General features: G+C 32.9%; 1 protein-coding gene across 1 annotated transcript in view; it reads left to right on the forward strand.

Annotated features, from left to right (window-relative positions):
• Positions 1 to 14215, forward strand: part of MS3_00009179 (uncharacterized protein) — a 46006-nt gene that overhangs the window by 24277 nt on the left and 7514 nt on the right. Inside the window, exons 5-7 of the mRNA XM_051217512.1 lie at positions 9678 to 9895; positions 10814 to 11057; positions 13380 to 13690. Coding sequence (XP_051064930.1) covers positions 9678 to 9895; positions 10814 to 11057; positions 13380 to 13690 — 773 coding nt within the window. The remainder of the gene's footprint in view (positions 1 to 9677; positions 9896 to 10813; positions 11058 to 13379; positions 13691 to 14215) is intronic.

A 14215-nucleotide genomic window follows, 5' to 3' on the forward strand; every position in this document is an offset into this window, starting at 1 on the left:
CAGGCATTATATGAACTGTTTCTGAATTTGATTTATTCACTAAAGAGCTCTAAAAAGTTGGCTAGTATGAATATTCCCATTGGCTAATGAAGTTTACACATTATTTATGAATGTCATTATTATCAGAATTACTACTAGTAGTAGCATTATCCTGTCCTGTTGAGCTTTACCATAACACATCACGTATTTGGTGTATAAAATGTAACCGCCCCCCCCCATTTCTCCATCTCCTTCTTGTTAATGACTCGCTATGTCGTGGTGATGCATGAATCATCATTTTCCTATTCTTGCACAATTTCATTAATATGACCTCATTTCATTCGCGTACATCTCATATTGTTGGCATATATTTTCAACAAAATCTCACCTTTTATCATATAGAGGTTATTCAAAATTTTTCCCTTACTAATTCATATTTTAGCGTTGGAAGGATTGATTGGTTATTAGCTTAGTTTATTTGTTTGAGCAGTACTTGTCCATTGTTAGTCTGGACGTTTTGTCTAAATCTTCTTTCCTTTTTCTTGGACATAAAACAAGTCTTTTCTGTCCAGTTTGTTACACTGGATTTCGTTGCATGTTATTGTTTTTTGAAAAGTATTATCACTGAGTTTATTATAGTCAACAGATAAATATTTGGATTATTAACCCGTAAATATTTAAAATCCCTCCATAACTCTTAGTGACCAATAAGATTCATGAGTAAATGTTGGGATTTGTCATTTTCATTGTTTAGACAAACTATTATGGATGGCTTAACTCGTGTCTGCCTTTTTTGTTGTGTTGTTTCATTATGTCTTTGAAGTTCCTGTCTTCTATAATTTCAATTAATTTTGTTAAGTGTGTAAAGTGTTTAAAGTCGACGCTGTTTTTTTATCAACGAAAACAATAGAATAGTCGTAAAGATAAAACTTGAATATTTTGTTTAAAAATTATTGAATATTTTCTTGATTTACTCACTAAATGAACACAGAGTGTATATGATACAACATGCTTTTGTTGGATAACCTCAATAAGTATAAGTAAGCAGATGGGTTTTTGTTATAACTTGTGACCGCCGATTAGACAGCAGTGACTTATCGATCGGATCAAAGACGCGTAAACCCGTATGAGCAGCCTAGAGTCCTGATTGACCCTGCTTTCCTGCCTAGCCCAGCAAGTTAAGTCCAGAACACAAGTCTCAGCCTCAGCTATATAAATCATGTATTTCAAACATACTCTGTTTATATATACCAATCAAGCAGACCACATCGTACCATAAAATAGAAAATAACATTTGTACAATATTTGGCCAACAGGAAAATGACACATGAAATAAATATTGACCAATAGGAAAATGATACCATTTCAAGTCCAAGGATAGCATTAGACTTAAGAGGATAATTTTCGGGATATTTTTCTGAATATCCCAACAGTTTATAACAAAAAGATTTTGTATTCGAATGACAATCATTATTTTTTAACTTTATGTAATGTAATTGTTAGAAATTATCTTCTAACAAACTTCATGAACATGAACCTGTTATCATACATTGATATAAAATATAATTGAGAAATGAAAATCAGTCGAAAACTAGTTAGAACTGTCGAATCGATTTTTGGGAGATTGGCTAAGTTTATAGGTTATATTTACTACAGATTATCATTGGAAACCAAATAGCACTAAACAGCTGTTTAGTCCTAGAATGGGACTCCCTAAACGTCGGCAGCCAAGACGCTGCTAGCAATCAGATCAATGTCTCGCGGCGAATGTTTTACCACTAAAACTATTCCTAAAGAGTCTCATACAAGGGTGGAACAGCTGTCAATTCCTACCTAGTTTGCATTGGTTGCCAAACTGAGATCAATCTGTGATGACAATAACTTACTAATTAGACATGTGGTCAATGGTAATCACGAATTTTGAATCCTGTATTTGTTCCCAAGTGTTTAGACTGCATTACACTGAATGATTGACTGATCAATATAATTAGATATGTTTCAGGTAAATTCCAATACATAAGTAAATGTTACTTTTCAACGATGTTAATACCTTTAAAATTGCATAATGATATATATATTATGATGATAGGAATTACCATTCAGTGTAATGCATTCTAAACGCTTAGGAATAAATACAGGATTTAAAACTCGTGATTACTATTGACCACATGTCTAATTAGTAAGTTATTGTCATCACAGATTGATCTCATTTTTGCTACCTATTCAAACTAGGTAGGAGTGCACAGCTGTTCCACCCTTCTATGAGGCTCTTTTGGAGTAGTTTTAGTGGTAAAACATTAGCCGCGAGACACAGAGGTCCTTGATCTGTTTATGCATGAGTGCAATTGTGTTGAAAAAAACTAACAGAACTTGAAAAATAGCTAACTGATTAAAAAACATTGTGCTGAAACTAACTCCTAGTAAGTAAAAACACGTTCATGGGTTCAAACTGTTGTAATCCCCCGAAATTTCCTCAATAAGGTTTTGAGAAGTTCAGTAAAGGCTGAAAACTTCAGACGCTTGAAAAAAAAGTAAGCATTAAAAATTCAAATATGAAAGAATTAAGAGAATCTAGTAAAAGACTAAAAAGTCATTAACAATTATTGAAGTAATACACTCATCAGTAACACTGCTTTGTCTATTTTAGTATAGCTCAGTATTGAATAGATGAACTCTATCTTGATAACTGATTTATATAAAATTCTTAATTTAAAATATAACAAAAAAGTATCCTATTAGTGACCTCAACTATTAAATTTAAGTTTCAACTTTTAAACTTAAATATTTATCTGAAGGGGAAGAACAAAAAAGAGACGAAACACCTAACTGATTGACACATGTGTATTCATTATCAAATCTGTACATATTATTCAATATAGCTAATTCTTATTCTTATTATAAATACTATTATTAATTATCATGAAATGGTTTATTTCTCTCTGAGTTATCTTCATTTTTTTTTATTTTGTTACTATCACTTGTATTTAAAATAAATTAAATGACCTCAAGTTGAAAGTTTCTAAGGTTATGATCCATCACTCAATGTTTATCGTCATCATCATCATCACCATCCGCATATAATACATGAAAGTACTGTATAACGTGTAGAATTAAATTGTATCAATATGGGTTGGTATACGAAACAATGTTTTGTTTTACAAATCCTAATATTGATAAATATTGTATATATGTTTAAAGTTAATGGTTTAAATGAAGATAATAATGATGTGTATAGTCTAATTAAACAATTAAAGTAAACACATTTAGTAAATATTTGAATAAATAGTAACATGGATTGTTTTTTACGTAATATATATATATATATATATATATATATATATATATATATATATATATATATATATATATATATATATATATATATATATATATATGAAAAAATAAAATATCATAAATTATCACGTCATGGTTTATCGCAGACTGAAGATTATGATCTTCCAATTATTGTATACCTTCTCTGTTAGCCAATGAACGAAAATGCAGACCGCCAAAATCGAGGATTTGTTGCTACAAAACTAATGAGACATAATTATACATTATGTGATGTGTTTTTTTAAGTAGCTTCCAATTTAAACTAAGGCTTATATTTGGCTATTTTTTACTCCATGTTATACAGTTTTCACTAAAAACCCTCATTTGAGAGGTCGATTTAATGTTGAGTATTTTATCAAGTCGAAAAACTCTTATAAACGTTATCTCATCGTTTACATCACAGACTAATTTTACTTAAATACCTATCGAATGCAAAGAAATACTAGGAATTTTCTTTGTTATAATATGAGTCTCCTCAGCAGTGCACCTTTGTAACACTGATGGGGATCGGAAACAGAATCTTTGAGTCACCCAACAATTAATTAGCTTTCAAGCCAATGATCCGGCATCTATTACATTTTTAACCTTGATCTATTTGTGATAGTTTGCAATCACCTTCCAATGGTTCACACCCGACATGTTTCAGCTTCAACAGTCATGGCTTCTTACTTGGATTTCGAGAATTATCTCTAGAAATTATTTACCGATGAGCATAAGGTTACAATATGTGTGAGGGGTTCACAGATTACTCCTCTGGCTAATCATAGTTAGTCAACAACTGGAAACTAAGAAGCACTAGACAGCCGTTTCGTTTAATTACGAGATTTCTTAGCGGTACACTAGTCACGATCAGTGTATAATAACAACTGTGAAATTCGATAAATCCTACAGATCCGCATTTAGCATTTTCTCAGAGTCCCAACAATCTGTATGTAAAGACTTATTAAGAGATTTGTAAAACGATCGAAGGACCGATAACACATTCCTGATCTTTTCAACCATTATTACAAGACATGAACATCTAATATTGTGAATGTATTAATAATGATAATCTTTTACTTCAGAATTTCTTTTGAACAAAAGAAACTGAATAAATATTCAATAAATTATTTTTTGTTGTTGAATAGAATCTACATTGTAACGAATGTGAAATTTCTTTACATCCAATTTACCCCTTATACTATGTCATTGTCATTATATTATTATAGTTTTATTTAAATTAGTATTATTATTTATTTACTTATTTTACTACATAGATATTGGTACAAGGAAGCACTAAATATATATGCGCCACACAGATCTCATTTGATATGTGTGAGGGCTGTGATATTGACCGGGTGCCGAAACCGAAGCAGGTGGTTTCCTTAGGGGGCCACACCCGGAGCCTTCGTTATGATGGTCTGATCCACAAGGCAGGGGAGCAACGTAAGGAGATGCAGTCCCATGGTAGCCGGTGACCAACGACTGGTTCATACGCCATTTGTTCCTTCAGGATACTGGAGCCCATGTGCACTATTGGTTTGGAATCAGGGTTTCCCAACTCCCCTAGGTGGACTCTCCGTATCCACCAACCAGGTTAAAGCGCCAGACATTCGCTTTTAGTCCTCTCCATTTCGTAAACAACACCCCCGCCACGAGAAGGCTGTGAGTAGGTCTTCCCTGGGAGAGGCTATATACGCGTGGCCATGTGAGAGCATTTCGGGAGAGCGGACTCTCCCCACTCTCGGGCGTACCAGGGCATTTGGGGGCTATTCATATTATGTAATTTTGGTACAGAATGAGAATTGTCAGCACAAAATATTTCGTGATGGATTCTGACGATAAATATTGTGTGATTACCAGTTAGATGTTAGCAGTTCAGGAATCGACATCTGAATAATTTATATTGTTTTCGATGAATATAGCCAGCCATCATGATGTCTCTGATTGTACGTTTTTGTCGATTGTACAGTGAGATGTCGTAAACTGTTGATGAACGCTCCTGAAATATGTTGTGCAATCAATAGACATAATGATGTGTTAAAACAAACAGAAGAACAGATAACTTATTGAAATATCTAGTTGGGAGGAACAGATAACCCAGATATTCAACCAAGCCACCAATGATACACTAGATTTATTTTTCCATCTATCAAACTTCAACTATCTTCACTTGACTGTCTAGTTATTTAGATGTCTAGAAAGTTCTACAGTTTGATGAGAGCCATGTTCTAGAATATTTCTTATATTGATATGTACGATAAAAATCGCCTTTTTGGTTGTTCATTATTCCATTTGTTCTAAGTATAAATTCTCCCAAAATAATCATAATTATAAAATACAGTAAATACATTTCGAATTTTTTTGAATGATTTCGTTCATTGATCGATCGATGAAGTGTTGTAATTTTCCTAAAAGTTCAATCATTTTGTGTTTCTACGCCTCAAGGTCACGCGGAATAAAATGTGATATAACCACATGACTGAAAAGTGGATTGTCTAATTCTATTGGTTAAATTCCATTCCTGGTTTTGATTTGGAAACAATAATCAGAGATACAGTTTCTTTCGGTAACTAGTTTTATTCACTTTAAGCAAACACAACTGATTATATAATGTTTTCTTAGTGGAGTTATTTGATTTTAGAAATTCTAGAGTTGAATCAGTGTTTGTAAATAAACGTGGATTGTAGCTTACTGTACAATTTATATTTGAACATTCTCAGTTGAATATAACTGAAATCCAGGGTTATTGTTCACATTCAGAAGTTGGAACCTAAACATTAAAGCTTTATCTACTAAGTCACGGAGTCTAAATGGCGAGCCATAAACATAGATATCTATCCCTCAAATATTTCAGTCAAACGTCTGCCGATAATCTACAACTGTCAAATCCCTCACTAATCATATGGTCTTGATCTGATATGTTTGATTACCACAGCCTATCAAGCCTAGTTATAAAATTTTTTTTTAGTGATTAGAGAAGAAATTCATGATAATTTGTTGATTCCACTAAAAATTTATCGGCTCACTGGACATATATATGCTTAATGGTAATGCCGATTTCGAACTCTGTCATGTCATTGATTAATACGTATATTGGCTGCTTGTTCAGTGACTATTCATTAATTGATCAGTTAACTCAGCTCTCACATTGTTTTATGTCAGTAATATATTAATGAGCCTATTTCGAATAAATCAATCATTTGTACAAAGGTCTTGTCCATTTTTGTTTTGAGTAAATATGAATAGTTACTGGTAGTGCACATCACATTATTATATTTAAGTCTTTTCAGATGGATCTAACTATTCAAAGACATATAATTAAAATATTACAGAAGACTGTTTCACAAAATCTGTACAACCAGCATCCTATATTAACAAGTATAACAGATCTGTTAGATTCTACGATTAGTAAAATGGAAATTCAAAATTGTTCTTTTGTAATTAAGCGTACACTTATGTTCATTTTTAAATAAAGTATTTAGTTTAATTCACCTATATATATATCCCTCTTTTATAGCTAATAGTACCACCCGACAGTCTAAACCAGGTTAGAATCTGCGGTCCTATTAGTTGATTGGTTAATCATTAAGCCACACATTACAGATTTTGTTTTCACGTAATTGAAGTTTGATAAAAATTTATACAAATAACCTCCTGTGAATATGGACTTCAATTTTACAGGAGTGAAGACAGTTAGTACCAGAAGCTTCAAATCAATGTAGCAGAGATGAATGCACTCATTCACAAATCACTATGGTATTACTCCTTAGTACACATTAAGATAAAATCATATGCTTTTCTGTAATAAAATAGGTAAAGATTGAAAAGAATTGACCTAGATTTGTGATACATATATGTGTACGAGTGTGAGTGCTTGCAAAACCATGAAAACGTTTCTTTCACAATCACCTATCAATTATTGTACTGATATCGTATATGACATGTTACGAAAGGGATTTCAATGAATTAAATAGAAATAATAAATAAAGGGGTTTAGTGAATATTTTAGTAATTTCAATAGTTTAGATCATGGGTCGATTGAAGCTAACGCACCATGAAAAAATCTGGAAGCACCGAACGGCCGTTTCGACCTAGTATATAGCTCCTCAGTAGTGCATCCACACCCCTACCTCGCAAGATTCGAACCCAGGACCTATCAGTCTCGCGCACGAGGAGTCCCATACTAGGACGAAATGACCGTCTAAATGCTCCTAGGGTTTTCATGGTGGTCTAGCTTCAATTGACTCATGAATTCAACTATTAAATGTATAAGTATTAGTACTTTAATGAGACTGAAAATAATTCAGTTATCCTTGTATATTGTTTACTTAGTATTAATAATTGTTCAACTTATTAAGTGTTATGTCATGTTTTTATTTATTTAAATAATCGTTTGTTTACGTAAAAATCATGAAGTCAAGTAACCGAATAACCGTGCTTTTTTGGACGATTACATGACATACAATGAACTTTACATGCTTCATTCATAGATTTGTCTTTGACATCATCATTATCAATGTCATAATCAATTGAAGCATAGTTAAAATGTTGGATTTGGATTGAGTAGTTATTTTGATGACCTTTATATATACAGATAAATAGACAGATTATTAAAATAGTTTAGTTAGTTAGTAAACTATTATTAAACCATTATTTTATGCTTTCAGTCATATTTGTCTGATTCAGCAATCAAAGGAATGAATGACTAAATTGAGAATGCTGTGGAACATTGTAAGCCATTTGTAATCGTTAAGATATCCTGGATCTAGGTTTCGTACAATTTGGCACTCGGAAATAAGGCTTGAAATGACCGATGCTGTCTGTTAAATAGAAATCTGTACCACTTAGCTTTATAAAATGAGACGTTACCATCTGAGATGTGCCGTTCGATTGGTAACAAATAGTTGGACCAGCGTGACATTGATTGTTCCTCTATGATCATTCGATTAATTATAAATATACGAGTTCTTTAGGAGGTCAGGTGCAGCCTGAAATGCTCATTGTCTGAGTCTCAGACTGTGAGACTGGGTGACGTTGGTTTAATTACCACAGGGATCAACCGTTCTCAAGATTTTAGATATACGTTGCTGATGAGTGCCAATGAACACAAAACCTATGTCATGCGGGGTTTACTGCCGACTGACTATCTTCAACTATCTAATATCTCAACATACTACACGTAATGTTTAGTCCCGTAGACTAGTAACCATTTTGACTGACAGACATGATATTAGTTACTACTCAGCAATCAATTAATGTAATAATCATAACTTGAAATAATAACATTAATTGAAGTTGTGTGTTATGGTCCTAGGATTATATAAACATTTCGTAAATTTCCCTAGTCTAGTGATTTGAAATATCGATTTATAATGTCTTAAAGAGGTTACTGCTCTTGTGACTTTCCGATTGAGAACCATTTTACCATGTGATTCTTTAGATAATTTTTTCTATACATTATTCTACTAGAAAGCGACTCAACACAATCCAGGTAATAGGATAAGCAGTAACCTACATTCTTAGGTAGGATTGACAATTATTGCTTTTCAAATCTTAGATTACATACTTCGTGAATGTGATCGTAATCTTTTCCTGACGTTTAACAATTTTCCTCACCCTTTACCACTGACATGTGTAACAGTTTTGACTGATTTATACACGTGCCATATTCTACTTTGCTGATGAGTGAGTAAATAACTGACTGACTTATATAATAGAAGATGAATAGTTATTTTTCCCCTCATCGGCTAATACTCTGTGGATAGTTGGGCTATATTGTAGAAATACTTGAACTCACAAAATGATATACAATACCAATATGGTTATTTTGTAACGACATTAACTACTGTCATTTTATCCTATGTTCGTTTTCTGTTGCATTTACTTTTGTATTCATTTTTACGTGTCGCTTTTTAGTTGAATACTTTAATCATGATTTTTTTTTACCCTGATCAAAACCACCTTCAGTAATACTTTAAAACTTTTCTAAATTTTATTTTATTTATTGCTATCCGCCAAAATCGTGTACTGAATCCATCCTAATGCGCGTTTTTATTTTGAAGATTGGTATGCAGCTTGTTTTGTAGGATAACTGGTCAATGTTAACTAATAATCTTTTTTACGATATATATATTCTCCTATCTATATGCATATCGCATCATGTTCTTATTTCTATACTTTTCACATATACATATACATATTATACTGTAATAATATTGTTGTTGAATGGGTCAAATTCATGATTTTTTCAGCTTATAGAAGCAACATCTATTATCGATCACTTCATCCACAACATAGTTATTGATGGTTTGTAAAATAAAAGCGCAACACACTCACGACGTTTTCAAGTCTTTGAATCAATTGTTTGTTTTCTCACATTTCAGAACAACTTGAGAATCGGTATCGTGAATGTCGGTGCTCCAGCTTGCGGTATTAATGCAGTAATAAGAGGATTTACTCGTCTGGGTATCACCAAAGGTTATAAGATTATCGGAATACACGAAGGATTCTCTGGTCTTGTTAAAGGCGATGCTGGTGAAATACAGTGGTCTGATGTACGTGGATGGGTGGGAATAGGTGGTTCCATATTAGGAACACGCAGGTATGTGATCTATGCTGTGCAGTCATTTGAAACTAGACTTTTGTCGAAGAATTTAAACTACTGTTAATTTATAAGTAGCCGCAAATAGTATCTTCATTTTTGTGATCGGACCGACCTTGTCTTTATTAGTCGCCAGTCAAATGTAGCATATTTTACCTCTCTCATTGAATTCTGTACATACTAAATGAAGTATTATAGCTATAACAACAAGTTTTGGACTTGATATTTTGCCAGTAACATCTAATAAATGGCAGTTCCTAATAGCACAGCACCATTTGAAATGATGAGTAATAACTTTCATGTATTTAAGTAATTTATATCACCTTATCATCCAACACCTAAATATTTCAACTGTAAAACGTTTAAAAATATTGAAGCCTAAAATAAAAAAATATTGAAATCTTTTTAACACAGGGAGATTTCTCATTTTTTTACCTACTGAACTTTATGAATACTGATCATCCATTAGGATAACGCGGTTAAAATATCGTAGACCAGCATTATTGTTGTCGGCGAATCACTTAAAATTTCACTTTCAAGATTAATACTTACTCTCTCATCGTTAGTATGATTTTACAGACTGCTGGTACACTTGTATTTTGATTATTAGGGAAGAATTGTTAGAAATATTCGATTCATAATGATAAAGTTTGAGTTATTTTTTAAAATTGTGTTGTAAATACACCCTTCATCAAAGTACGTCAGTTTCGTGCGGGAAAAAATTTAACATTTGAACCAACCTTGCTTTCAGAACTGTTAGAAGTCAAATAGATTGAAATCCAATCAATGTATGGCTTAAGTTATAAAGTTAATTTAGCCTTCCGTAACTGTATTCTTGTCTTGTATTTCATGGTTTTCTTCGTACATACTAATTAAGTTTGCTTTCATTTTTATATTTCATTTATTTCAATTACCTAGAGACACACCAAATAGTTTAGGTATAGAGAAAGTAGCCGCGAGATTTAAAGAATTCAAATTAAGCGGTTTACTTATTATTGGTGGCTTTGAAGCATACGATTGTTTGATAGAACTGGTCGAAGGACGTGAAAAATATCCTGAATTATGTATACCTATGGCTATGGTACCAGCGACAATTTCTAATAATGTTCCTGGTACTGATTTCTCCTTGGGTTGTGATACAGCTTTAAATGAAATAACCTCTGTAAGTTATGTGCATATTTCCAAGTTTTATATTTTGTTTCTGATTAGCATTTTAATATCGCTATTAGCTTGAAGAAATCGAAAGAGAATTAAAAAACTAGAGAGTAGTAGTTCCACAATTGATTGATCACTGGGTGGTGATCAATGTCATGCTTGTGTAGTCCTTATTAGTGCAGATCAAATGCTATCGATCATGTTGCAATGTGGTCACCAGTCTAGGTGACTCGACACTCAAGATTACAGGTACACCTTGCTGACGAGTGCCAAGCAGCATGAAACCCGGGTCCAGGGTTTCCTGTTGACTACCTCCAACTACCATCTAAATCTCAGTAGTAGTTCCATCCTAGTTTACAGCACCTTAGCGATGTCATAGGAGCGGGCCCAGCTCTTTTTGTTTCCACCGTAAGTATGATATATTTAGATCACAGTACTGTGTTTGAGTTCCAGAGTGAACATCAACTCTGAGATCCAGTCGACGAGTCCCGAATAGGACGAAACTCGTGTTCTGGATTTCACTGCCAGCCACTATCCATCTTTGCTTACAATGCTTGTGAATTAATGCAATCCGCACAATATGCACATATGCTAATAAGAGACTGATCAACCGCAGTCCTAAACATCAATGGGAAAATTCAAGTAAACAATACCAAGTGAATTTAACGTATAACAGTTTATTTATTTTTAATTTAACGACTTAAGTTCTACAAACGTGAAATGTTTTGTAAATTTTCAATATTTTACTTTCGTTTGAGATATAAGGAGAAAAAAGGGATGTTAGATTTATACATTAAATAATGGAAATGAACTTACTATAGAATTAAGCTGAACTAATCACTGATCTATGATAAAAGATTTTTCCGGATGAACTAATGTTGATTTTTAAATATTGAAAACATTACAAAACTTATCCATTAATTAAAATATTCATTTAATTATATTGTATAATGAAAATCGTTAAATGATAGATGGAATCATCCTTTCAATGAACAATGAAGTGTGGGTTGACCATATTATGGACGCTTTTGTTCATATTTTGTTGAGGGAATTCTAAGTCTTTTAACAATATAAAGTAATGTGTAAATAATTGTTATGACTTTAAGTTGGGTCGATTTTTACCCTGTGCTAATTGTTGAGTCCTTGACTGGAAAATTAGGGAGCAGCGTACTTATCGATCGATTACAGTGACACGTAAACACGTACGGACGGCCTAGAGTCTCGATTGGTCTCGCTTCCCTGTCTAGCCCAGTTAGTTGAGTCCAGAAGACAAGCAACAGCCTCAGAGATATGAATCATTATATTTCAAACATACTCTATTTATATACTAACCAAGCATACCACGTCGTACCATAAAATAGAAAACAACATTTTGTACAATATTTAACATGTGAACAGATATCGACCAATAGGAAATGTCCATTTAAAGTCCAAGGACACCATTGGACTTAACATGATAATTATTGGTCCATTCCTCCGCATCCACAACAATAATATTTTTAGTTTTACACCACAGATTGAATTTTGTTCGACAGCTATTGGAAGTCAAGACGCACTGAACAGCTGTTTCGTCCTAATATTGAGTTTTCTTAGTAACACATCTGTAATCTCACCATAGAGTTTGAATTCAAGGGCTCTCAGTGGATGCCCACTCTTCAAACCCCTTAGTTAGTATCTAGTGGTTTACATTTCTAAGTCGAACCAATTCTCGATGTTTTTTTGGGAGGGGTAGAATGTTGGTCACATTCGCATTTATGACTCCACTAGTGATATAATCTAGGATCTTTATTTCTCTCAGAGAACACTTGGTCATTGTAATCTCTGGGTCAATATCTACTGGTGCAACTCTGACTTCAATCGCCTTGCAATGTATAGCATGACAACCATTTTATACGATTAGCAAAAGCCAATGTACTCCCAATATTCTTGAAGTCTGACAATTACAGCTTCACTCTAGAAATCCAGGAACATCTTGAAATAACTCACAAATGAGCTGACTATTTCAGTTTAGTTGAATGAATTTTATGAAGATTGGTTCAGTTTATAGATTATATTGGTATCAGTGTACGTTATGGGACCTGGAGATCCTGATTCTGACCTGCCATGAAGTTATGAGTACGTTCTGCTAAGAAGCCCTATACTAAGACGAAACAACTATCCTTGTCATCCGAGTTATTATCGGCACTTCAACTAAGACGAATCTGTGACAAATATAACTTTAAGAAATCTGTTAGTTAACTAATCATTATCGCTAACTATTGGTTACTCTCTTCATTCTCTCTTCTTCCTGATATCATTTTTATCTCTATTTAAACATTAATTTTTCAAGGTTTTAGATAAAATTAAACAAAGTGCATTGGGTACAAAACGTCGTGTATTTGTTGTTGAAACAATGGGTGGTTATTGTGGTTATTTAGCTACAATGAGTGCATTAGCTGGTGGAGCAGATGCTGCTTATATATTTGAAGAACCATTTACAATTGATGATTTACGTGAAGATGTAGTACATCTTCGTGCAAAAATTGATGATAATGTTAAACGTGGTTTAATACTACGAGCTGAATATGCTAATAAATATTATACGAGTGAATTTATTCATCAATTATATGCTCAAGAAGGTCAAGGTATATTTGATTGCCGGTAAGTGATTCATTATTATTATTATTATTATTATTATTATTATTATTATTATTATTATTATTGAAATCGAAGTCGATATAATTTTCATAATGATCATCATGAAATGATCTTAGTCAAATAATCATTGAAAACTAGGAAGCATTGTACAACTGTTACATCCCAGTATGTTGCTTTCCACCTAGAAATGAGTCTAAGAGCTTTAGGTTTTGTGGTAATAGCTTAATCTTCAAATTAGTGAATCAATGTGAAATAGTTTACATTCCTAGCCTTAATCAATTCATTGGTTGTCTACCTTAAATAATTTCATGATATAAACAATCTACACAATACCCTATCGGTTAACTTTGCCTATTCGATAGGAATTATTCATCGATTAGATGTTATACATCTGTGTTACAATTCTGGCATAACGTGTATTTCATCCTCAGTTACGTAAACACAGAAGAACAATTTGTGTATCTCTTGGTAAGCAATCAATCGATTGACTTAATCTGAAGTCAAACTAAGTATAGATTACTCACGATA

This window comes from Schistosoma haematobium, chromosome 5 (assembly GCF_000699445.3).
Source record: "Schistosoma haematobium chromosome 5, whole genome shotgun sequence".
NCBI lineage: Eukaryota > Metazoa > Platyhelminthes > Trematoda > Strigeidida > Schistosomatidae > Schistosoma > Schistosoma haematobium.